The sequence below is a fragment of the Saccopteryx leptura genome, chromosome 6, assembly GCF_036850995.1.
Source record: "Saccopteryx leptura isolate mSacLep1 chromosome 6, mSacLep1_pri_phased_curated, whole genome shotgun sequence".
Classification (NCBI taxonomy): domain Eukaryota; kingdom Metazoa; phylum Chordata; class Mammalia; order Chiroptera; family Emballonuridae; genus Saccopteryx; species Saccopteryx leptura.
This window is the reverse complement of record NC_089508.1, coordinates 143,099,848-143,126,173: the sequence shown is the minus strand read 5'-3', so window position 1 is coordinate 143,126,173 and position 26,326 is coordinate 143,099,848. Positions and strand designations below refer to the sequence as shown.

At 41.0% G+C, this 26,326-nt stretch overlaps 1 protein-coding gene across 6 annotated transcripts in view; it reads right to left on the bottom strand.

Annotated features, from left to right (window-relative positions):
* Nucleotides 1-311: 311 nt before the first annotated feature.
* AMPH (amphiphysin) overlaps nt 312-26,326 on the bottom strand; it is a 367,517-nt gene continuing 341,502 nt past the window's right edge. For all 6 annotated transcript variants that reach the window (XM_066388207.1, XM_066388206.1, XM_066388210.1 and 3 more), the window contains 4 exons: nt 10,405-10,614; nt 8,169-8,411; nt 6,302-6,403; nt 312-875 (listed from right to left, as the gene is read on the bottom strand). In XM_066388207.1, the coding sequence (XP_066244304.1) occupies nt 768-875; nt 6,302-6,403; nt 8,169-8,411; nt 10,405-10,614 (663 nt within the window). In that variant the 3' untranslated portion in view covers nt 312-767. The remainder of the gene's footprint in view (nt 876-6,301; nt 6,404-8,168; nt 8,412-10,404; nt 10,615-26,326) is intronic.

Sequence of the window (26,326 nt, the reverse complement as noted above, 5' to 3'; positions counted from 1 at the left end):
TGGACACCTCAAGAATCAGGCTCTGCTTCTCCAAAGGGACAGCAGCTCTGACATGCCATGTGTCATCGCACCCTAAAACGACCATTACAACACAGACAGTGGCGACTGTTTTGGCAATGGGATGGCTGGTTGTATTCTGAGGTGAACTGCAAGTGTAATGCAGGACACAGTACTAGCAATGCATGTGCCAAAGACACTCGGCAGGGAAGCTACAGCGGAAAGAAAGCAACTATGTGATGTCATTCCGTACATACACATAGATCCCGGAGCGATGGGAGCTGGAGATGGGTGTATTGGAAAAGAACACTGAAAACTTTTGCAGCAGTTTAAACACAGTCAACTTGAAAAGGAGAGCGCACACATGGTCACACCTGCACTGGGGATACAGCAATCTTGTCCTACAGGGTCACTCATCACATCCTCTGCACGGTGGCCACCACCACCACATACCTGGTGCAGAGAGGGGAATGTCTGGCCTGGAGAAAGCGACTTCAGAGCTGTGGGAGGGTCTAGTACAAGAGTCTCCACCGCTGGCACGAAGCACACACAAACCTGTTCTTAGTGACTCAGGAACCAGTGACAGTTTTGCTGTCATTTCTTTTTTCTTACACTTTTTTTGCACACAGGCTCCACTGACACATCCTTCCACGCTTTGTCTGGTGTCAGTCTGCCAGTCGTTAAGAATGCAACAGCAAAAGTGAGTTCTCCAGGTTTTCACAAAGGTTTAAACACCCCCAGATGAGGTTCTTTCTGTAATACTTTTGGTGCTAATCCAGGCGCCGGGTGAAGTTCTCTGGAAAGAGGCCTTTGTAGGAGGCGAGGTCTCTGTACTGCAGCCAGTCTGACTCCTTCACTCCTACCAGCCAGCCCGCATCCTGCAAGACAGACACAGGTCTTTCAGGTCAACGGCTGGGAAAAGCTGCCCTGCCTGCAATTTAACAAAAACAGTTGGGTTAATCAGTGTTGTGGCTCTGCACCAGGATCTGACATTGCATGTAAACTGCTATGCTGAAATCAATGGAAAAGGTAATATTAAAGTTATAATATTTTTTGTGTGTGAGAGAGGAGGGGAGGTAGTGAGACAGACTCCCACATGCACCCTGACAGAAACCCCTGTCTGGGGCCGATGCTCAAATCTACTGAGCTATCCTCAGTGCCTGGGATGACACTTAAACCAACTGAGCCACTGGCTGCAGGAGGGGAAGAGGGAGAGAAGGGGTAGAAGATGGGGAAGAGGAGCAAATGGTCACTTCTCATGTGTGCTCTGACCAGGTATCGAACCCAGGACATTTGCAAACCAGGCTGACACTCTATCCACTGAGCCAACTGGCCAGGGCCTACAGTTATAATCTTGTGTAAAGTAGCAATTGATGCCAGCTAAAATATGATATGAGTTGTTAAGAAAAAGAGAAGAACTAGAATTGTAGCCAGCACGGAAAAGAACGCCACATGAAAGGACGTCACGCACGGGAACGTGCCCTGTCCTGTGGTCACAGTGAAGAAAGGTTCGAGGAGCCTGGGTTAGAAGATCATGCTGACAAGGCCATAGTCTTGTATTTCATCCTGAACCACTTGCTCATAAGAAACTCTGTCATTCTTTCCCAAATAAACTTCCTTACACCAGGCTCATCAAATAACAACAGGTATAAGTATGTTACTTGATATTACTGTTGTTTGTTGTTGCTATTATAATATCTAATTTTTAAATTTATATAAAGCACTAAGAAGTTTGTCGTCATGACATTCTTGTTGGAAACATTCACATATTCTCATAAATTATTCCTTATAAACATTTATCTATCTTGTAGAAGTGCCATCACAGAAATGAAGACATGTGGTCCAAGAAAGGCTAGAGAACCCACCCATGTGTCACACACATAGGCCATGACATGTGACCCTGCAATCGGAAGGGCTGTCTGCCCTCGCCTGTGGAGGAGCAGCAGAGCCTGGATGGAGAGGCTGAGCTGCAGAAACAATGAGCATACAGACCACAGGTAGCAACTAGTGGGAATGACTGTCTTCATCAGGTTAACCAATACAAGGGGGACTTCTCCCTTATAATGAGGGATGGCTAGGTTTAATCTGAGCCAAGTCCCAATAAAGTTCAAGTCCATCTGATAAAATAAGGGCTCAAAAATTAAATAAGAAGCTGAATTCATTCCCTTGTGATACAATCTGAGACTATAAATTGATGCTGCTTTACAGACAAGAAATATAAGCATTTAGACAGTCCAATTTTTAGTACACAAAAAAGAACCGTGAGGAAAAGATGACAATAAAATAACTGATAGTATCCTGGCTGATGATGAAAAATATTCTCTTTAAAATTATAATATTATGTATGTAAAGGACAAAGTTATATTTAAAGGTGATAATTTTTTTTTATTGAGAGGCATGGGGGCAGAGACAAACTCCCACATGCGCCCTGACTGGGATCCACCTGGCAAACCTCTTACAGGGTGGTGCTCTGCCCATCTGGGGCTGCTGCTCTGTTGCTCAGCAACCTAGCTATTTCAGTGCCTGAGGCCAGGCCATGGGGCCATCCTCAGTGTCTGGGGCCAACTTGCTCAAACCATTCGAGCCATGGCTGTGGGGTGGAGGGTAAAGAGAGAAAGAGAGAAAGAGAGAGAGAAAGAAGGGGGAGGGGTGGAGAAGTAGATGGTCATTTCTCCTGTGTGCCCTGATTGGGAATCAAACCTGGGCTTCCACAGGCTGAGCTGATGCTCTACCACGGAACCAACAGGCCATTATTTTATTTTATTGTTTAAATACTTTGGAGTGATATTGGTTAATAAGATTACAAAGGTTTCAAGGGTATATTTCTATGAGGCAATATAATTTATAAACCTCTAGTAAGCATATAAAAGGCCCATTTTCCCCACAATTGTCTATATTTTATATTTAACTTCATTTACAATGAGTGAAAAATCTAATGGTGCCAAGTAGAGCCATGCATTTTAAAACAATTTCAATAAAGACAAAAAGTAAAGGACCACCACAAACCCACAATCAAGACATATTTCAACATGATACCTTAAACATACAATTTTATAGGAAAGTGAAGAATATTATGAGCTAGTATCAATGTTTAGCTGAGGCAAATATGGAAAATGAAATTTTTAACAGTTTAAAACATGTGGTAGACTCAGAATTTCCAGTGTTGGTAATGGTAAAGTGACAAATATCAGACAAATGCTTTTGCAAAGAACAATTATAAGCTCTAGAATAACTATATGTTTATATATACCTAACATACATATGTATAGATATATGCAGCTATTTATAAATAGAAATAACTATTTGTTACAAAATATGTAAGATAAATAAAAGTTTACATAGTGGGGTTGTTATACATAGTAGGGTTGCACACTTGAAGGCACTGGGATTAGCCTGAAGCAGGCAGAAACTGGAGAACATTTATCTTAAAAGCAGGGTGCTGCCGGTGAGATCTGTGCTGGCAAGCCTTGCCCTGAAGACACTCCTCATCTGAGTGACATGGGGCGTTCCAAGGGTAGAGCTGAGGGCCACCAGCGCAGCAGTATTTCATGAGGGATATCTTAAAAAGAAGAGAGCTACGGCATAGGTCTGAATATGCAGAGAAGCTTCCCTAAAATCCCGAGCTGCCGCAGAGCTGTGAATCCCCAAGGCCCCTGGGGAAAGCAGGAAGGCTGGGAAAGATGAGCAGAGTCAAGCCAGCAGAGTGGAAGCAGAGTGCAGAGCTCAAGTCCCATCCACCCGCCAAGATTTCTAATGAAACCTCGAATAGGTCATGTCTTAGAGGTAGAGACAATGAGCCAGGACTGAGAATTTATCCTAACAGTAAGGCAAAACTGAAACAGACCCACTCTAACAAAGTCTAAAACAAGCTTCCACGAACTCAATGTAATTATCCAGCAGTTTGAATGCCTGCTGGAAGAAATTAAAGTTTAGAGACAGAAAAAAATCCTGACTTTATAATATATTATCCAGTATGTCCAGGACCAATTAAAAAATCTCTAGAGATGAGAAAAAAGGAAAATGTGGTCAAAGAATAAAAAGCAATCAACAGAAATATCCAAGAAGGCCCAACTTTGGGAGCAGTAAAAATATAAAGCAGCTATTATAAATATGCTCATGTACTTAAATTAAAAGAAAATAATAAAATCTCAGTAAAGAAATGAAAACTATATAAAAGAACAACATAGAAATTCTAGAACTATGTAGATAATATTCTAACTGGAAAAGTCACAGGCTAAGCTTATCTACAAATTCAAAGTAGCAGAAGAAAGGGTCACTGTACTTAAACACAGATCAATAGAAATTATGCCACAGTACTAGAGAGAAATAAATATTGAGAAAAAAAACAGTCTTAGACATCAAAAAGTCAATCATATATATCACTGTAGACAGAAAAAAAAAGAATGAACAATTAAGAAATAAGGCTGACAGCCTTTCCATTATACTGAAAAACATCAGGATAGATGTCCAAGGAGCTCAGTGACTGTCAAGCATAAAAACTGTTAGAAAAGGCCCTGGCCAGTTGGCTCAGTGGTAGAGCATCGGCCCAGGATGTGAAAGTCCCAGATTCGATTCCAGGCCAGGGCACACAGGAGAAGCGCCCATCTGCTTCTCCACCCCTCCCCCTCTCCTTCCTCTCTGTCTCTCTCTTCCCCTCCTGCAGCCAAGGTTCCATTGGAGCAAAGTTGGACTGGGCGCTGAGGAGGCCTCTGCCTCAGGCACTAGAATGGCTCTGGTTGCAAAGAAGCAATGCCCCAGATGGGCCGAGCATCACCCCTTGGTGGGCTTGCTGGATGGACGCATGTGGGAGTCTGTCTGCCACCCCGCTTCTTACTTAAAAAAATATATATTTAATTATAAAAATAAACAACTGTGAGAAAAACAAGACCTAAGCACATTCTAGTTGAAATGATGAAAATGTGACACAAAGAAGTTCTTAAAGTCAGTCAAGGAAAAAGTCACAGCATTAGCTGTCATATAAACAGTAGAGACTGGAAACAAGTAGAACAGTGATTTTGAAGAGTGGAAGGAAAGGAGGTTAACTCAGAATTCTTTCTCTAGGGAAAATATATTTAAAAATGAAGATGAATAAAATTTGACCCTGGCTGGTGGCTCAGTGGATAGTCGGCCAGGCATATGGATGTCCCGGGTTCAATTTCTAGCCAGGGCACACATGAGAAGTGACTATCTGCTTCTCTCCCCATCCTCCTTCTCTCTTTCTTCCCCTCTCACTGCCAGTGGCTCAGCTGGTTTGAGTATTGGCCTCAGGCACTGAAGACAGCTCAACTGATTTGAGCTTTGGCCCCAGAGGGTTGCCAGGTGGATCCCCGGTAGAGGTGCATGTCGGAGTCTATCCCACTATCTCCCCTCCTCTCACATAAAAAAAAAAGATGAATAAAATTTTCAGATAAACAAAAGCTGAAAGGAATTATTGCCAGATCAGCGCTATAGGTTAGCTTAGAAAAATATTTTCTAAGTTACTATGATTTATTTGATCCATGGATTATTTAAAATTGTATTTTTAATATTTTTAATATTTGGGGCTCTCAAAGATATTATTATTATTAATTTGTAATTTAGTTTCATTGTGGTAGAGACTCTGACCCAGCCTCTTTTCCTCTAATGTCTTTAAAAGATAACATGATAATACAGAAAAAAAATGTAGGTTCATATTTTATAAAATGTTTTACCAGTTTATAATATATTTTACATATAATTTATAAATTTAGTATGTTTTTTTAGATAACCTGACAATTTTGCCTGATATTAATAATTTATACTTGTTCATTTTTTGTTTGTTTGAAGAGGAATTTTAGGGTTTTAACAATTTTATTAATCTCTGCAAAAAACATTTGGCTTTATTAACTTTTTCTACTGTATGTGTTTGTATTGTATCATTTGTGAATTCATTGTTGTTATTTCTTTCCATCTATGTACTTTGTATTTAATTTGTTCTCTTTATCTTCTTAGGCTGAAACCTAGAAATTAATGATCACTATGAAATATTTTCTAAGTTACTATGATTTATTTGATCCATGGATTATTTAAAATTGTATTTTTAATATTTTTAATATTTGGGGCTCTCAAAGATATTATTATTATTAATTTGTAATTTAGTTTCATTGTGGTAGAGACTCTGACCCAACCCTGAGCTTTCATAGTAACTGAATTGTCAGGAGAAAGAACAAAGCTTGGGATTGGGACATGTAAGCCTTCACTTCACAGTGACTTCAGTATCTGCGAGAACATTCATAGAACTCTTTGAAAATATTAGCCTGTGGCACTTCCCAATTTCATCCTTTACCTGGTCAGCTTCCGAATCCGAGGGGACCACCAACACCACGTCACCCCTTTGCAAGGTGAGTTCATCAGAATTTGCTGCCTCGAAATCGTGCAGTGCTTCTACCTGCAGGATTGTAAAAGGGACTGATAAATGCCAGAAAGATAACAGGGTCACAGCAAAGTCTCCCGTCAGAGGATCCGCAGATCTCTGAGAAGCATCTCCCCACTGGTGAAAGTGAAGCTGTATCACACCGCAGGGAGGAGAGGTCTCTGAGGGCAGAAAGGAAACCCTGTTCTGTTTGCTGACACATCTGATCCTCGCGGACTGACCCTGAGGCCATTGGGTGTATGTTTAGTGATGCAGTACCTTCTGGAACAGCTGAATATCATGCACTAATTCAAGTTTAATTTTTCATATTTTTGTTAAGATTTGCACTTTATTATCACCGATGCTTTATTGTCATTTGTTTTCTAACCTGAACTAAAAATGCCGGGCAGAAGCATGCCTCAAACCGCAGCTCCTTTCCCATTGGGAAAACCATCACTTCTTGTAATGACATCACTACTTAATCAAACACTGGATTCATTCTCTTTGTAAACAAACGCCTTCTTTCCCGAGCCTCCCTTTGAAACATGTCAATCTGTTTCTATTCCCCTTTTTTGAAAAATTTATTTAAAATGTTACCATCAAGTTTTAAAAGGCAGAAGGCATAGTAATAAACCCCATTTGGCACCCTGAATAACTATCTGCATTCACGCGCAGTTTTATTTCTCCCTTGTCCCTTCCCTCAACCTCACCCATGAGGTGAAATAATCAGCTTTACAAAGGGTGTTTTGCATGTAGAATCATAAGATGTCAGAGCTGGAAAAGCCTATCTTCTCCTTAAATTCATTTTGTGACGAGAAACTTGAAGCCGGGGAGAGGGGTGAAGTGAGGCTTACATGGGCCCCCCCATGGGCAATGAGGAAGCCCGGGATGCCAGCCCAGCTGCCCATGGCCCACTGCCCGTGGTTTCCTGTCCTCTGACACACAGCACAGCGGGCCACGTGCCCTCACTAGACTCAAGTTAGTCTTCTGCACATGACTCATCACAAATCCGTTACACATGCCGTGTCCCCACTCGAGGCGGCACTTACTGTCTAATGAGCACAAAGAACAAAAAGATTGGGACTGTTCAATCCACCCCACAATCATATAAAAATAGAACACTTTTTAAAAGAAAAACAGCTAAATTTTGAAATGTAAAATCAAATCATGGCACTTAAAATCCCCAACAATATTGTACTGAGCGGGATTAGCTGCCTTTAACACTCGGGTGGAACTGTGCTGTTAGGGATTTACTGGGATTTGTTGTAAGGATCCTTCAGGGTATGAATATCTCTGAGCAGAACCTCTGCCCATAAATGTCAACCTCCCTTTTCTCTTGCTTTCCATAGAAGTCACTGATACACTTTTCACTTACCTTCATGTTTACTGGCTGCCTGCTCTGTGTCACGAACTGTAACATGCAGGGTGATGATAGTACCTATTCCCTGCCCCCTAGGTGAACAGTTCAGCAGGGGCAAATGAGCCCAGCACTAGCGGTGCCCACAGATCTCTGTGGCGCACGGGAAGGCACTGGGGAAAGGCACTGGGCTCTCACTACCCAGGGGCATATCACTTAATTGTCCTTTGCTAAAACTGGACAGATATCGCTGTAGGTCTCCCATAGCCACAGCACAAAGTCCTGCCAGATTCCATCCTGACGTTGGGATGCAGGGAAATATACAGAATCAGAGCAAGTGTTGCAAAAAGCAAAGTAAAAATCAGATATCAAAGGTTTGAGTAAATAGACCTCAAAGGTTTGAGACAAATAGCCACCAGATTAAAAGATAAACAATGGAGAGACCTTGTAGAGAAAGCCTGGAGGCCCTTCCTTGGGGGTCTGGCTGAAGGATGGAGCAGAGGGTGCCAGCTGGGAGTCCTCGGTGGCCTTCTGCTCAGAGACCAGCTCTGGCGTCTTGCTGGTGGAGCCTGGAAGGGCCGAGTCCTCAGTCACCTCTGTGGGCTCCACACCCACGATCACGTCATGTTCCTCCTCCTCTTCATGGTTGGAAGCAGGCTCTATGATGACAGAGGGGATGCTCTGCTCCTGGGGGAAGAGAAACTGGTGGTCCTTTGGAGAACAGGCATCGGCCTTCTCCCTGTCACACCCTCCTTGGCTCCCAGTTTCCCCACCTATCTCATTCAGCTAACCACCTGCTGCTCCCTAAACCCAAATTAGGCTTTCCTGCCTGTGGGCCTTCCCCCTTGTAGGCCTTCCTCCTTCCCATCTCTCCTGAGACAGTCATCTTAGTGGGATAATTTCGGGATCCTCAAACACTCATCCAGTATGGTAAGAGTGAGGTCTCTGTAAACTGGGGAGAGGGATGGGAGACTGCAGTCATGGTGAGGAGTGAGTCTTGGTGGGGTGGATGGACAGTCCTGAAAGGAAATGCAGTAGGATTCCTAGGACGCTCTGTTTTGCAGGGTCCATTCTTGTCCCATTGAATGTGACACTCAGTTGAAGCTGACATTCAAATTCCTGTGTCTGATTCCTCCTAGAGTCTCATGGGACTCCCAAATAGCAGCAACCACATTGTTGGTAACGATGTGGCCCATGGTTGGATGTCATTTGCCTGTTCTCTGCTTGTTGGCTGTCATGAGAGCCACACCACAGTCACAGTATGAGGGAGACAGTCCCCACCACCCAGTCCAAGTATGCTGTCTGGGAAAGCAGACCCAAGGATCAGCCTCCCTTCAGATTTTAGCAATGATGAGCATGGAGGAAACTCGAACTCACACAATGGAAGTCTGGAGATACTATTGCTTCTCAGATTGAGTTCTCTATCTCCTCAGCTATCAGTGCACACAAGCACTTCTACTCTTCGATTTGAAGATAATAATACATGGTGTCATCAATTTAACAATATACACAAAAATACTCCTGGCATGGAGACAGGTACATGTCACAGAAAACAGGACATACTGTTCAGCTCTTTCTCCAAACACCACTCCAACCTGCTATTCTTCTGATGGGATGAGAGATACACTGCTCACAAAAATTAGGGGATATTTCAAAATGAATACGAAGCGATAAAACATCTCCTAATTCTTTTGAGCAGAATATTTCCATTTTAAACTTTGAGTAACCCAGGAGATATTTCTAGAAATGTATTATGAGTAAAATAATCAGAACGCTGGAAGCATAACATGAGGCCCACTCTTCACTGTTCCTTTGGAACAGAGGAAACAAACATCAGTGAGTGGAGTGTCCTGGCTTTGGCACATTGAGTGTGAGTTGCTCATGGTCACTGCACAGGTGGCCGTGTGGCCCTTGAACACTGCTCTGAAGAAAGCAGAGCTAGAAAAACATAACTTCATTCTGGATTTAATGTCTCATTTTTCCTTTTGAAAGTGAAGCCTAAGGTTGGGCTTTCAGAAAAAGGAGTCTTATTTTGGGGGAATTTGGGGGGACTCTAATAACAATCACCACCACATAATAACAATCATAGCAATGTGATTTAACCACTAACATTGGCTCTCAGCATGTGCCTGCCTCAAGCTTAGCACTTCATGGCCATTTTCTCACATAAGCACACAACGGCCCTATTATTCTAGCACTGCCCCTTTCTCCTCCCTCCATTCTCATCCTTTGTGTCATCTATCCTTCACTCCTTGCCCCCATCACTTTATTGCATAGTTGCCTTTTCTCTCTGCTGAATGTAAGCCCTGTCCACCCCAACACTGGGGCTTGTGCAGAATCCTAGAAGGCTGACACTGAGTAAATGCTGGGACCACTCTTTCTGAGAATCGTGTGTGTGTGTGTGTGTGTGTGTGTGTATGTGTGTGTGCGCGCGCGTGCGTGTGTACGTATGTGTGTATATGTGTGTGGGCGTATGTGTGCATGTATGTGTGCATGTGTATGTGTGTATGTATATCTGTGTGTGCATGTGTATGTGTGTGTGTGTGTGTGTGTGTGTATAGAGCAGTATCCACAAAATGGCTATAACCTATTCTGCATCCCAAAGAGTTCTTGCCATTAACCAGACAGGCATTCCAAATGCTGCACTGCCCTAAGACCTCCCTTCCACTAGGACACTTACCTGGGGTGCTGCTGCTCCTGTATCTTCTGGTTGAGGTCTGTCCCTGTCGACAACCTCTGTGGTCTCAGTATCAGTCTTGGCCTCCTCTAAACTTGCTTCTTCCCCAGCAAGAAGAGCTGCCTTCTCTGTCTCTGCTTCCTCCACTGGGGCCTCCTCCGTGGCCAACACCCAGGTTCCAACAGCCACATCAGTGTCAGCTCCAGGGAGGATCTGTAAACCAGAAATGAAACAGGCCGTGTCTGTATCTCAGGCCTCGGAAAGGGTCAGACTCAGTCTTTCACTTCTCTGCCCTCTGCTGAGGCTCTTCATATTTCCAAGCTTTCTTTGCCACTTTCTGGGGACCAGCGTTCAGGTACAGCAGTCTGCCACCTGTTGATGGAAACTCTGACTCCTCCTTCTCCTGGGTGCCCACAGTGCAAATTCCTCAGCTTTGCTTGCAGGTAAGCTTAGCAAATGGAATTTGAATGGAAGTGACATATGCTATTCCTGAGAGTGGCTTTCATGGTGTGAGTGGTCCCCCCCTACAAGCTACTTCTATCTTTGTTGCCTGACAGCAGATGGTACCAAGGTCCTAGAGGACACCTTAGTCACAAAGCAGAAGGGGACTAGCCTAATGCCTGGGTCATGGAACAAAGCTGCCTAAGAAAAGACTCCTCATCTTTTCTTAGAATTTAGAAAAACTGCATTTCAGTATCAACTTTAAATGTTCATGGGGAAAGTCAGAGAAGCTAAATCATATTCAAGAAGATAAAAATTAAATTAAAAAAATAAAATTAGTGCCTTTTCTCATGAGACTTCTTGAGAATGAAGGGGAAAAATAATTTTTTATTATCAAATATTCATTAAAATCAAAATCAAATCAGATTTTGGATCCTTTACTGGGAGAAGTAAAATTGAAAAAATAAAAAATAAAAATTTTCTTTCTAAGGTTAGACCAGTCAAAATAAGAAATTTAAGTAGTATTTAAAACTTGCAATATTGAAATAAAGAAAGTAAAATCAGAAGTTTAATTTTAAACAAATTGGTTATAGCTGACTCTAACATCACTGGCAGACCTGATTTGAGAGATTCAAATCAGAAAGACTGAGGAAGAAAAGTCTTACATTGATCTTATGTAGTATACCTAGGAAATGTATTTCAAACATTGATATTGCTATCTGATAGGATTAGCATTAGATATTCTTTTCCTTGCCTAGTACATTCTACCCAGTTTGCTCTATGAAGTTAGGAAAGCCCTTATACTGCAGACCTGGACTGTTAGACCCAGGATACAAAGAAGCGAGGTGGAGAGAGTCTGCAGATTAGGCATCAGGGACAGAAGGTGAGGACACACCTCACACTACAGCTTAGAGTAAGACCTTACACAAACTTCCCTCCTGACTCAAATGACAGGTAACAGGTTAAGTAAAAATAACCTGGCCCTGGCCAGTTTGCTCAGTGGTAGAGCATTGGCCTGGCATGTGATCTCCTGGGTTCAATTCCCAGTCAGAGCACACAGGAGAAACAACCATCGGCTTCTCCACCCCTCCCCCACTCTTCTTTTCTCCTCCCACAGCCATGGCTCAGTTGGTTCTAGCACATCGGCCTGGGCACTGAGGATGGCTCTGTGGAGCCTCCGCCTCAGGCACTAAAACAATTGCTGGGTTGCAAGCATGGCCCCAGATGGGCAGAGCATCAGCTCCAGACCGGGGCTGCCAGTTGGATCCTGGTCAGTGCACATGTGGAAGAACGTGTCTCTATCTCCCCTCCTCTCACTTGAAAAAGAAGAAAAAATAATAATTTTTTGCAGAATACATTTTTCTACAGTATAATATTTTAATCTGGTGATAAAAAATTGTTAACAATTATACTATTTGCCATATGCCCAAGAATGACTCATGTTCTCAGATATTTACTTCTTTCTTTTATGAGAATCTGTTATGTGAATTGGGCTTTCTAAAATGTGCAATGATCCCAAATGCCATGATGTAGAATTTATTTCTTTTTTTCTCCCCGTCATTAAAATACATAGGTCTAGGAAAGTAATACTTTTACCTAAATTATAACATACTTACTTGAAGGGAAAAACCCTGCACAAATATGAATGACAGTTAACTTCAGAGCAGGGGTTACTTGGAGCCAGGAGGAGATCTTGGAGTGTATTAACCATACAGGAGACTGGCCTGCGGTCACTTGAATGCAAGTACACGGGATTCTTGAAGGAATGCCATCAGGAACCAGATGTCCTTTATGGTTGATAAACTCTGAGACTCTGATTCTTCTCGTGACCTTGCTAATGAAGGAAACAGTAGACATTTAGGATTACGGATGGTTTAGATGGAAAAAAGGCTTTTGTAGCTTTCTAGTTTTATGTGCTGTGGCTTTTGGAATTCAATAAATATGCAATGGCGTAGTTTCTTGGGGCTGATTTCGCTTCTGAGTTTCAGCCCTCTGCTTATACTACTTTTATCTGATGTGTCTTATTCCTTGCAAGTCCAAACTGTAAAAAATAATAACATTTGGCACCCAACATGGGGCTTGAAAACGAGCAAGTTGCAGTCTCAAGATCATCAGACCGAAGGGGAAAAATGTCTGCTCAGTGGGAAGCAAAACCTTCAGGATATTTTAGTCAGAGTCATGAGGAATTCCCTGTCTGTTGAGAGCCAGTATATAAAAATACTACAAGCATTGTTAAAGGGGTCCGGTATAACTGTTAAAGATAAGAATTTTAAGTTACTTTTTAAAAATGTTAGAAAGTATTATTGGTTCAGCCACAAGGAAATGCTCCTTTAAGTTTGAAAACATGGAAACAAGTAACGAGAGCTTTACAATGTGCTCATCAACAAGGAGATACTGTTCCTCTTTCTGTTTGGTCTCTATAATTCAATTTCCTTGGCTTTGCAACCATTACAGTCTGATTCTGAATCCTCTGGCCTCCAGCTTGTGAAGTAATGTCTGATATTTATAAAGTTGAGGTCATGGATGTGGAAGTATGTGCTTATGAGTCTGCCAATGATATTTTAGGAAGACCTCTTCCTCCTTTTCCCATTGATAAGAAAGGCAAATGTCATGACTATTCAAAAATTGAATCTTCAGAGTCTTCTACTGAATCACAAGGTAATAGTCAAGATGAGTCTGATGAGGCAGGAAATTTAGATCAAGTTCCAGCATCTAAAATGGCTTGTCTGTCCTCACATGAACAGATCAACAAAATAGATAAGAGACTTAAGAAGTTAGTTGTAGGAGTTCAAGAAATCGAGTTCCTGAAAGATGATCCATGTAAATGTATAAATGCAGCTGAACCTACGGCACCTGCTTATCAACTTAAAGGAGGAGACTGTACAGGATCATTTCAAAACACCCTTCAGGTTCCTTTAACCTCTATGACTCAGACTATTGTAGAAGGGCAAAACGCTGGGGATCCTGATGCTTATGGCATTCCTACTGGGGCTCCCGCATACACTGTTACTGGAATACAGCATCCTCTGGATGCTCAAAATCCTCAAGGATATACTCAGTTTGACCATCAGCCCATCCCTTTTAAAGTAATTAAAGATTTGTAACAAGCGGCAGCACAATATGGGATGCAATCTACTTATGTAAAGGGACTATTACAAGGACTGGCTGATGAGCGTAGACTCACACAGTACAACTGAGAATTGTTAGCAAGACTGTGGCTCAACCAGAATTAAGGGATATGTTAATGCAGACTCTTTCTTTTGAAAATGATAATCCAGAGTGCCAGAGAGCAATAAGACCTTTAAAAGCACAGGGAGCTCCAACTGATGAGAATATTAAAGCTTGTATGTATATAGGCTCAGAATCATATAAGGCTAATTAATTAGCTGTGGCATTAAAAGGACGTTTTAATCAAAGCATGACTAAATGTTTTAATTGTGGCAAATTAGACCGTGTAAGGAAAGATTGTAAAATGGGGTAAAAAGGTTATAACCAGAATATAACTTCTAAAAATAAACTGACTCCTCCCAGACTATGCCCTATCTGTGAAAAAGGAAAATATTGGTCTAATGAATGCCGTTCTAAATGGACAAAAGAAGGCCGACCTATTACCCATGACAAACAATCTGAGTTACCAACAATACGCGGTGAGTGACGGGCAGGAACATGCTGCTATGTCAGCAACCTCCTTCATGCGACCTCAGATGGTGCAGCCTTAGACATAACCTATAGATAATATTACACTTGCACCCCATGAAGTTGTTACCAAAGTACTCATTGGAATTTATGGTCCCATTCCTTTTGGAACAGTAGAACTAATCATTGGTAGAAGTAGTTTAACGTCTAAGGGATTTTTGTCCATTTAGGGGTGATTGATTGTGACTATATTGGAAAGATATTGGTGATGATGAGTGCCAAAACACAGCTTCAGCTTGAAGCTGGACAATGCATTGCACAACTCTTGCTTTCACCTTATGTTAAGGGAAACAAACAGTACTCCAGTTCGGACAATAGGAGGATTTGGGAGCACAGATAATCTATATTTTGGCAAACTGTAATTGGAAAAAATAGACCTCAATTAACATTAATAATTCAGGATGTGGAATTACAAGGTTTAGTAGATACTGGAGCAGATGTTTCTATACCAAAATCTAAATGGCCATCAAGATGGGAGATGATTCAAGTTCCGGTTACTTTTACTGGTATAGGTTCTTTGACTGAAGTGCTTTGCCTCTTTAATGCATAGGATCTGAAGGTCAACAAGGAATTATTCAACCATATATAGCTGACATTAATATTGTATTATGGGGACATGACTTGTTTTTTCTTTTTCTTTTTTTGTATTTTTCTGAAGTTGGAAACGGGGAGGCAGTCAGACAGACTCCTGCATGCACCCGATTGGGATCCACCCAGCATGCCCACCAGGGGGCGATGCCCTGCCCATCTGGTGCACCGCTCTGTTGCAACCAGAGCAATTCTAGCGCCTGAGAGGCCACAGAGACATACTCAGCGCCCGGGCCAACTTTGCTCCAATGGAGCTTTGGCTGCGGGAGGGGAAGAGAGAGACAGAGAAGAAGGAAAGGGGGAGGGGGTAGAGAAGGAGATGGGCACTTCTCCTGTGTGCCCTGGCCGGGAATTGAACCCGGGACTCCTGCACGCCAGGCCGACACTCTACCACTGAGCCAACCAGCCAGGGCCAACTTGTTGACACAATGGGGAGTGACCTTGAATATTCCTACTATTTCACCTCAAGCTAAAAATATAATGGCCAACATGCATTGTACATTCTTAGCAGGAGTAGGAAAGGAAGAACAAAGGGTACACACCAATGTTCTTCCTACAGGACAATCAGACCAAAAGGATTAGGATTTTCAAATTTCAAATAGTGGCCACTCTGACAAGGTTTGCCCTTCCATTGAGATGGTTAAGTAAAAAACCAATATGGGTTGAACAGTGGCCGCTAAAAGGAGAAAAGCTTGAAGCTTTACATCAATTGGTATAGACTCAATTAGAATTAGGACATAGGAATCACAAAGTCCTTGAAATTCTCCAGTCTTTGTAGTAAAGAAAAAATTTGGAAAATGGAGAATGCTTACTGATCTTCGTCAAGTTAATTCAATAATCCATCCCACAGGGCCCTTATAACCAGGTCTTCCTCAACCAAGCATGATTCCAGGAAAATGGTCAATAATTATCATAGATTTAAAAGACTTGTTTCTTTTTTACTATTTTTTTACAACCATGAGAGAGAAAAATTTGCTTTTACTATTCCATCAATAAATAATATATCTCCTACCAAAAGATATCAAAGGAAAGTGCTTCCACAAGGAATGTTGAATAACCCGACATTGTATCAAATTATGTAAATCAACTTTTAGAAGAAACTCGTCAGAAATATCCTCAATTTTTGATAATCCATTATATAGATGACATATTGATAGCTTGTGAGAATAATGCTGAACTTTCAGTCATACTTAAAGATGCTTCTGAAACTTTGAATCAATACAGTTTAATCATAGCTGAAGACAAAATTCAAACATCTTGTCCTTTTAAGTATTTAGGGCATATAATTGAAAATCAAAGAATTATCCCTCAAAAAGTCAATTTATAAACTGACTCCTTAAAAACCTTAAATGACTTTCAAAAATAATTGGGTGATATTAATTGGTTGAGACCCTCCCTAGGAATCCCTACTTATGCACTAACAAACTTATTTAATATTCTTCAAGGAGATTCTCATTTAAACAGTCCTAGACAGTTATAGCAAAACAAGAGCTATCACTTATTGAAAAAGTTATGCATACTGCTTATTTAGATTGAATTAATACACATCAATCTATTCAATTGATTATTTTCCCTCAGAACATTCTCCTTCTGGCATCATATGCCAAGAAAACAAGGTATTAGAATGGCAATTTCTACCACTTAAGACTCAAAGAAATTATTATGTACTTAGAGAAAATCTGTATTTAAATTACTAAAAGTAGACTTAGGATAAGACAACTGACTGGAAATGATCCAAATAAAATCACTGTACCCTTAACATGTAATCAGACTTCAGACAACTGGAAATTAAATACTGATTGGCAAATTATGTTAGCTAATTATTTTGATACTGTGAACAATCAGTATCCTACAGATAAAATAATTCAATTTTTAAAAAGAATACAATGGATCTTACTGACTCAAGTATTGGCTCAGCCAATTCAAAGGCTTCTACTTTTTATACTGATGCAAATAAATTAGGTATAGCAGGGTATACTGGACCAGTGACATAAGTTATAAAAACTCCATATACATCAGTTCAAAAAGCAGAGTTATCAGCCATATTATTACCTCTTAATGATTTTCCTTCCCCTATTAACATTGTTACTGATTCACAATATGTAGAACATACAGTTAAACTTATAGAAACTGTTTACATTTCAAATGATGGTTCTGAATTACACAAATTGTTTCAAGAGTTACAACTTTTATTGTGGGAACAAAATTCGCCTGTCTAGGCCCTGGCCGGTTGGCTCAATGGTGGAGCGTTGGCCTGGCATGCAGAAGTCCCGGCCAGGGTTCGATTCCCAGCCAGGGCACACAGGAGAAGCACCCATCTGCTTCTCCACCCCTCCCCCTCTCCTTCCTCTCTGTCTCTCTCTTCCCCTCCCGCAGCCAAGGCTCCATTGGAGCAAAGATGGCCCGGGCGCTGGGGATGGCTCCTTGGCCTCTGCCCCAGGCGCTAGAGTGGCTCTGGTCGCGGCAGAGCGATGCCCCGGAGGGGCAGAGCATCGCCCCCTGGTGGGCAGAGCGTCGCCCCCTGGTGGGCATGCCGGGTGGATCCCAGCCGGGCGCATGTGGGAGTCTGTCTGACTGTCTCTCCCCGTTTCTAGCTTCAGAAAAATACACACACACACACACACACAAAAAAAAAATTCGCCTGTCTATATAATTCACATTCATTCTCATACAGATTTACCAGGCCTTATGTCTACTGCAAATAATAAAATTGATCAATTACTTATCAGATTGGTACAAATAGCCACTAAGTTTCATGCAGATACTCATATGAATAGAAAAAGTTTAATAAAAATTTTAAGATAACCAGGTGAGAGGCTCAAAATATTGTTAGAAAATGTCCTCAGTGCAGTATTATAAATGCTCCTCCATTACCAGGGGGACAAATCCTAGAGGACAGCACAGTAATGACCTGTGGCAAATGGATGTAACTCATATTTCTTCCTTTGGAAAACTATCTTATGTACACTGTTCTATTGACACTTATTCTTCCTTACGATGGGCCACACCTTTGCCTGGAGAAAAGGCTGATTGTGTCATTCAACATCTTATAGAAGCTTTTAATGTTATGGGCATTCCTAAAGCAATTAAAACTGACAATGGTCCTGCCTATACCTCTGCTAAGTTTCAACAATCCTTAGCACTTTGGAATATTAACCAAACTCCTGGAATTCCATATGAACCACAAGGACAGGAAATCATTGAGTGTAGCAATTGCACTCTGAAAAATATGTTACTTAAACAAAAGGGCGAGAAGGAAGGAGATTATCCCCTAGAATTATGTTACACAAAGCTTTATTTACTTTAAATTTCTTAAATACAGGAGAAGATAATTTGACTGCTGCAGACAGACATTGTACAAAAAATAATAGTTCTAAGATTAATCAACCTGTGCATTATAAAAATGAGTTGGATCAATGGGTTCCTGGTGTAGTACAACATTGGGGAAGAGGGTTTGCTTGTGTCATTTCAGAATCCGGCGAAGTCCTTTGGATGCCTGCCTGCAGAATTAAACTAACATGAGTTAGAGAAATAGATTCTCTCCATATCCGCCCATTGCCGAGATGGAAGCTTTGAACCTCGGAAGAAGAACCTTAAAGGCGCCGCTGCTTAGTACTGAGAAGGCTAAAATACCAAGGTGGGGTCAACTTAAAAAGCTGACGTTTGAGGGTAAAAAGATGCTACAAGCTACTGGAAAAGAACAAAATGCTACTAATCTGTTCTTAGCAATGATTGCCTTGGTAACAATTTCAGTAAATATGACTGAAAATTTTAGTTACTGGGTATGCATCCCTAATCCTCTATTAAGTAGAGCTATTCATTGAGAAGATAAAGCCATTCCTATTTTTGTTAATGATTCTAATTGGCTTCCAGGACCTTTTATGATGATAGAAGCCCCTTAGTACCTTTGGAAGAAGGAATAAGATTAGAAAATTATACAACAGGAGTTGAGGGATTACCTATATGTATAGGATATGAGCCACACTGTTTAAAAATAGAAACTCAAGCTTGGCTCTCTATTGTAAAAAATAAAAGAAAAGGAGAAGGAAAAATGTTTGTTTTTGTTACAAGGATATGGATTTAAAGGTAATATACATCTATACCTGGTCCTGAACCTCCGCCTAATTTACCACACTGTTACTCTGCAATTGTTAATCAGCTAAGTGAATTGGCTACATTGGGAAGATTGCAGAGGTGAAACTGCTTGGGTTTTACTTAATATTTCCTATGGAAACATCATAGATTGGAGCTCTCATGGTTCTGCCCGAGTTAAAGGGCAGGGTACTGATTTAAGGTGGCATAAGAACAATGGTTCAATTACAGCTGATGGTCAAGGTAATCATACCATTGTATGGCATGGAGGAGGGATGTCACCTCAAGCTCCTCACATAAAATTTGGTCCTATACAATATCATTTATGGAAAATAGCTATGGCACTTAAACATACGTCAGCATAGAAAGGAGAAATCTGGAGAAATCATTCTTCTAATGATTACTACGTTAACCTTTAAAAAGAATGAAACACATTTTATATCTGCTTGTGTTAGATTGACATATGTTTATTATTGGTGAAACCAAATAGCTGAAAATTATTCTATAACTTGCAACAACTGTACTTTTTATACGTGTATTAACTCTTCCATCACTTTTAATAGAAATAGTCTAAGTCTATACATTTTAAGAGCCAGAACAGGAGTATGGATTCCAGTACAGATGCATCGGATGTGGCAAGAGTCCCCTTCTATGATGCTGTTACATCTTATTAAGTGTTTGAAGTGAACCAAGAGACTAGTTGGACTGATCATTACCATCTTTATAGGATTAATAGCTGTAACCACCATGGCTGCTGTATCTGGAGTCGCATTACATCAAAGTATACAGACTGTGGACTTTGTACAAAAATGGCATGAAAATTCTGAACAACTGTGGACTTCTCAACAACATATAGATAGCGAAATTAATGCTAAGGTTAATGATTTAGAACAGATGGTGATTATGTTAGGAATTCAAATTGTCAGCCTTCAAAGACAAATTAAACTAAAATGTGATTGGAATGTAACTACTTTTTGTATTACCTCTATTCCTTGGAATCATACTCATTCCCCTTGGGAAAATGTTAAAAAACATTTGTTAAATCATAAAAATTTAACTACAGAAATTTTAGATTTACAAAAGCATATTGACACTACTTTTTTTTTTTTTTTTTTTTTTTCTGAAGCTGGAAACGGGGAGAGACAGTCAGACAGACTCCCACATGCGCCCGACCGGGATCTACCCGGCACGCCCACCAGGGGCGGGACGCTCTGCCCACCAGGGGGCGATGCTCTGCCCCTCTGGGGCGTCGCTCTGAGGCGACCAGAGCCACTCTAGCGCCTGGGGCAGAGGCCTAGGAGCCATCCCCAGTGCCCGGGCAATCTTTGCTCCAATAGAGCCTTGGCTGTGGGAGGGGAAGAGAGAGACAGAGAGGAAGGAGGGGGGAGTGGGGGGTGGAGAAGCAAATGGGCGCTTCTCCTATGTGCCCTGGCCGGGAATTGAACCCGGGTCCCCCGCACGCCAGGCCGACGCTCTACCGCTGAGCCAACCGGCCAGGGCTGACACTACTTTTAAGGATCAGTTGAAACTGATTGATGGAGAAAATTATTAACTGCCATGTCAAACATACACACATGCCTATTGCTACAGACCAAAAAGCAGACACCATATTAACTGATAGGCTATTTCCCCCAAGTGATTACACATAAGTCCTTCCATTATTCCAAGTACAACTACTAGCAATTTTATCTTCAACTGAATTAACATAGCTCCAGAAGAGAACAGATTTTTGAGAAGCATTTATAGTGTTTTCAAAGGTAAAGTTTTAACTCTCTCATACAAATAGAATGTTAATAATGAGTCCATGATTTATTCCTAACCCTCTCTATATATTTATCAACTTGATCCTATAAAATTTTACTATCACAAGATTTACATATCATTTTTCCTTTCTAAATGGTTTAAATAGGTGTCATTGGCTTGATGTGATACTCGGTCTCTCTGTGCTCTGACTCCCCTTCACCTCCCAGGAGTAAATGTCAGGTCAGCAATTCACCTGATCTCTGTCATACACACACACACACACACACACACACACATACACGGACACATACACAAGGCATAGAGTGTGTGGAAAATTGTTGATAACAACGATGACAAATAAAAATCACCATAATAAGGACATTAACAATGTTGGTAGAGTCATGGTGCCGAGAAAAGGACTTTGACTACAGAGAGGAAAAGGCAAACAGTCTGAATGACCTACATACAGAAGGGAAGAAGAGAACAGTCCTCCATCCTTCTCTGGGTCCATTAGTAATGAATTTTGATGTCTCCAGCCAAAATCAACACTTTGACTTTACAAAGCCTAAGAGCACTGCAGAGAGAGAGGAGAGTCCACTGTCTAATTCTCACATCTCTGCCTCTGGTATTGCTCTGATAACCAGGTGTGTCCCATTCTCCCTTTATGTCCAGAATCTGTTCCACATTTTCCGTTCTTTTCAAAGTATTTTTGCTTCAATTTACTAACTGCAATAATAGGACATAAAAAATGCAATGGAAAACAGGAATGCATTTGCTCAGATTAGGTGTTAACTCTAGATTAAAGATCAAGGAAAGCTTGCAAAGGTTTTCAGTCATAGGGTTATTTCATTATTTTATGCATTCCAATTTGGTAGCTATTTGTAGATTATATTTTCTAGACTATGCTGCGGTAAATGTTATACCTGCTAGAAAAAAAAACAATGATTAATGACTGTTAATATTTTTTAAGTATCCAGAAAGACCAGAGGACTGAAACTATTTCAAACGTTTGATATTCAGTGTTACTAAATTTTTCTCTTCAATCCAAGTGTTGAGATACCCCATTATCTCATCTTCTGTCAAAACTGAACTATCTGTTGGCCAAATTATATTTGTGGTGAAAAACATCCAATGTACAGAGACACTAAAACAATTCCTCCCTGCCCTCAGGCACATGCTACTTACAGTGTGCACCAGCTCCCTGGCTAGGGCCAATCTGCACACTGATCACACAATCACAAGGATCAGCCTCTTTGAGATGGTGAGCAGTTCTCACTTTCTCACAGAGATCTTATTGCTTTTATTTTATATCTTCTGCTTCAAAAGTCTCCTTGTGCCTGACAAGGTGGTGGCACAGTGGATAGAGCATTGGACTGGGATGCGGAGGACCCAGGTCAAGACTCTGAGGTCGCCTGCTTGAGCGCGGACTCATCTGGTTTGAGCAAAGCTCACCAGCTTAGATCCAAGGTCGCTGGCTCGAGCAAGGGGTTACTTGGTCTGCTGTAGCCCCATGGTCAAGGCACATATGAGAAAGCAGTCAATGAACAACTAAGGTGTCGCGACGAAAAACTAATGATTGATGCTTCTCATCTCTCTCCGTTCCTGTCTGTTCCTGTCTATCCCTCTCTCTGACTCTCTCTCTCTGTCTCTGTTAAAAAAAAAAGTCTCTTTAGTGAAAGCAATACAGTTATGGCATTCATGTCAGAGTCTTCTCCAAGACCTAACTGCATTAGAAAACTTTCTAGAAGTCAAATGTAATTAATGCAAGGCAACACTGGCCTCAGCATCCTGCAAAGCAAGGACCACAACTGAGTTACAGTTCCTTCAGGAGATGCTGCCAAGAAAGTAAGTCAACAAGGACTAAGACCCAGACTAGTAAGAGCAGAGACTGGCTACAGGGAGGTCTGTCATCTCTGCGCTGTGAGTAATTTATTGATTTATGTTATTTATTTATAGTTCTGCTTTCTTGGCAATACTGTCCCTGAACAATGCCTGAGAAGCAGCTTGCCACTGGTGTAACTGGTCCAGATGACAACTCTACATAGTTCCTAGTGTGAAATTCCAAACTTACCTATAGGACAGTTTATTTAAACTAAAAACAGGTCTTTTTTTTGATTAAAATAATGAATACCATTGGATTAAAAACAATTTTAAATAGCATATAAAATTTGACATTTATTTTTATTAATTTCTGTGCATTTCAGGGCTTTATTTGTGTATTTATTTTACAACACAGCGATCATGTTTCTTAGAAAATTTCTATCAATGGCCATATTCTAATTTATTTCCATTTCTGTTCAACAATTTATTTAATAGCTCTCCTATAATTGAACCAGTAATTTCCAGTTCTTAAAAATGTTATAAACACTGAGAAAAATCTGGGCTTGTAACCATATTGACACCAATTACATAATTACATAAGCTATACCTTTCAATAATTTAAATACTAAACACTACTCCATTTATTTATTTATGATGTCCTACTTCAGGACTTTTGGGAAGGGTTTATCCAAAATTTTTATCATGAACAAAAGTCAACCCAGAAAAAAGCACAGGATCCTGAGGCTCACACCCACGTACCAGCACTATCTCCCACTGACGTGTGGCTGGCTACATTTATCACATCTTCCCCTCTGTCCCACACATTTTGATGGATCTTTCAGTAAATCACAATATAACTTCAAGGTCTGACCTGTGGTGGTGCAGTGAATAAAGAATCAACCTGAAATGCTGAGGTCGCTGGTTCAAAACCCTGGGCTTGCCTGGTCAAGGCACATATGGTAGTTGATGCTTCCTGCTCTTCCATTTTCTCTCTCTCATCTCTAAAAATGAATAAAATCTAAAATATATATATATATATATAATCTTCAAAAACTGTTTTTCAGGCCCTGGCCAGATGGCTCAGCTGGTTAGAGCCTGTCCTGAAGCAGAGAAATTGCAAATTCGATCCTCAGTTAGAGCATGTACAGGAACAGATCACTGTTCCTGTTTCTCTCTTGCTAAAATCAGTATTTTTTTAAAAAAATGAGATGAGGGGAGATAGTGAGATATAATCCCTCATGCTTCCTGACTGGGATCCATCCAGCAACACTCATCTGGAACTGATGCTCGAATACCAAGCTATTTTTAACGCCTGAGGCCGATGCTCAGAACAACCAAGCTATCCTCAGCACCTGGGGCAATGCTGAGAGAAAGAAGGGGAGAGGGAGGAGAAGAGAAGCAGAGAGCTTCTGTGTTCCCTGACTGGAAATTGAACCCAAGAGGTCCATACACTGAGCCAATGCTCTATCCACTGAGCCACTAGCCAGAGCCAAAAAAAATTTTGTAAATCTTTTCCAGGAATTCTATGGGATGCTATCTATGTACCTTATACATTTGGTAATGTCTTTCTGCTGTTCAGAGGTGACTGATTACTGCCCTGTGTAGAACTGGTACAATGTGCTTTCCATTTGCATTCAAATCTATATGTCCTCCTATCAGCATCTGATCTACAGTATAGAGAAGGACAGGTCTGAGGCCTGCCAAATTGTTGCTCTTTTGTGGTGCATTTTCTCTGCAATCTCAACACTTGCAGAACTTTTTCCAAGTGTCCAATTTAAAAATGGTAAAGAATACCTTTGGATGACTTCTTAGTATGTGTGCACAGAAATTCCTTCCCGGAGGGACCCTGCTGGGACTTGCACTCTCCTGTTCCATTGGCCCCTGCTTCCCCTGCCCGGGTTCACAGCTGTCTCTCAAGAGCAGTGATCATCCCAGAGCTGCGTCTTCAGTCAGCAGCTCCACATCCACCACCTCTGCTGGTGGTTCTCCTCCTGTGTGGGGAGAACTCCTCCAGTTTGTCTTCCCATCACGAAATCCATCCTCTATAACTGTTGTGGTCTTTACCACACTCATGTGAACTTAAATTCTAATGGCACATTTCTCCCCTTAAAATCTCCTTTAACATCATTTAGATCCTTCTTCATCTGCCTCATAAAGCTATTCTCTTTTATCTCCTTGTGGTTGCTTTACCCCATCTCTCACTTCTTGTTTCAAATAATTAAGGTCCTCTGGAATTTTTTAACTTAAAAAAAGGACAATTTTCCATTTCCAGCTATACTTTTGGTAATTTTGTTGTTGTTCTTTGAAGAAAATTTTCACTCTGTATCTATCATGCAATACTTTCCTTTTGTTGGATTAACTTTCTTTTTAGGCCACTATCCTTTTTAAGAATGTGATTGTTTAGTTATCCAAAATTAGGTGAAATCTCTCTAGGCCTGTTGTTTCCAGCAGACATGGAAACAATTTTTCTTTTCCCTTTTTCTTTCTTTTTTCCCCTCCCTCCCTCCCTATTTTTTTCTTTCTCTTTATTCTTTTTCTTTCTCTTTCTTTATTCTCCTTTCTTCCTTTTCTTTCATTTTCCTCCCTCCCTTCTTTGTACTGTGTTGACATAGTTTCAAGTGTCCCATTTAATATAACACCTTGAAACCCCTAAATTGTGCCCTCCAGGCCCCATGCAAAGTTTCTTTCCATTTCACCCTCTTTCCCTCCTCCCCCTACCTCATCTGGGACTTGTTACTCTGTTATCTGTATCTATGTGTTATGTATATATAATTTGGCTAATCCTTTCACCTTCTTTGATCTCATCCCCTCATCTCCATTCCCTCTGACAACTGTCCCTCTGGTCCCTGTGACCTTGACTCTGTTTCTATTTTGTTCCCAAGTTCACTTTGTTCATTAGATACCACATATAAGTGAGATCATATGATATTTGTCTTTCTCTTCCACTTATTCACTTAGCATAATAATTTCCAGGTTCACCCATGCCATCTCAAAAGGTAAGGTTTCCTTCTTTTTCACGGCCATGTAGTATTTCATTGTGTACCTATACCACAGCTTTTTAATCCACTCTTCTACTGATGGACATTTGAGCTGTTTACAGATTTTGGCTAATGTAAATAATGCTGTAATAAACATGGGGGTGCATATCTTCTTTTGAATTAGTATTTTGGTATTCTTGGATTATATATTCCTAAAAGTGGGATAGCTGGGTCTTAAGGCAGTTCCACTTTTAATTTTTTTTAATATATTTTTTATTGACTGATTTTTACAGAGAGGGAGAGAGAAGAGAAGTGAGAGAGAGAGAGAGGGAGAGAGAGAGAGGGAGGAGAAACAGGAAGCATCAACTAACAGTAGTTGCTTCCTGTAAGTGCCTTGACCAGGCAAGCCCAGAGCTTTGAACTGGGGACTTCAGTGTTCCAGGTCAAAGTTTTATCCACTGTACTACCACAGGTTAGGCCCATTTTTAATTTTTTGAGGAAACCCATACTGTTTTCCAGAGTGGCTGCACCAGTCTGCATTATCACCAGAGCCACTCTAGCGCCTG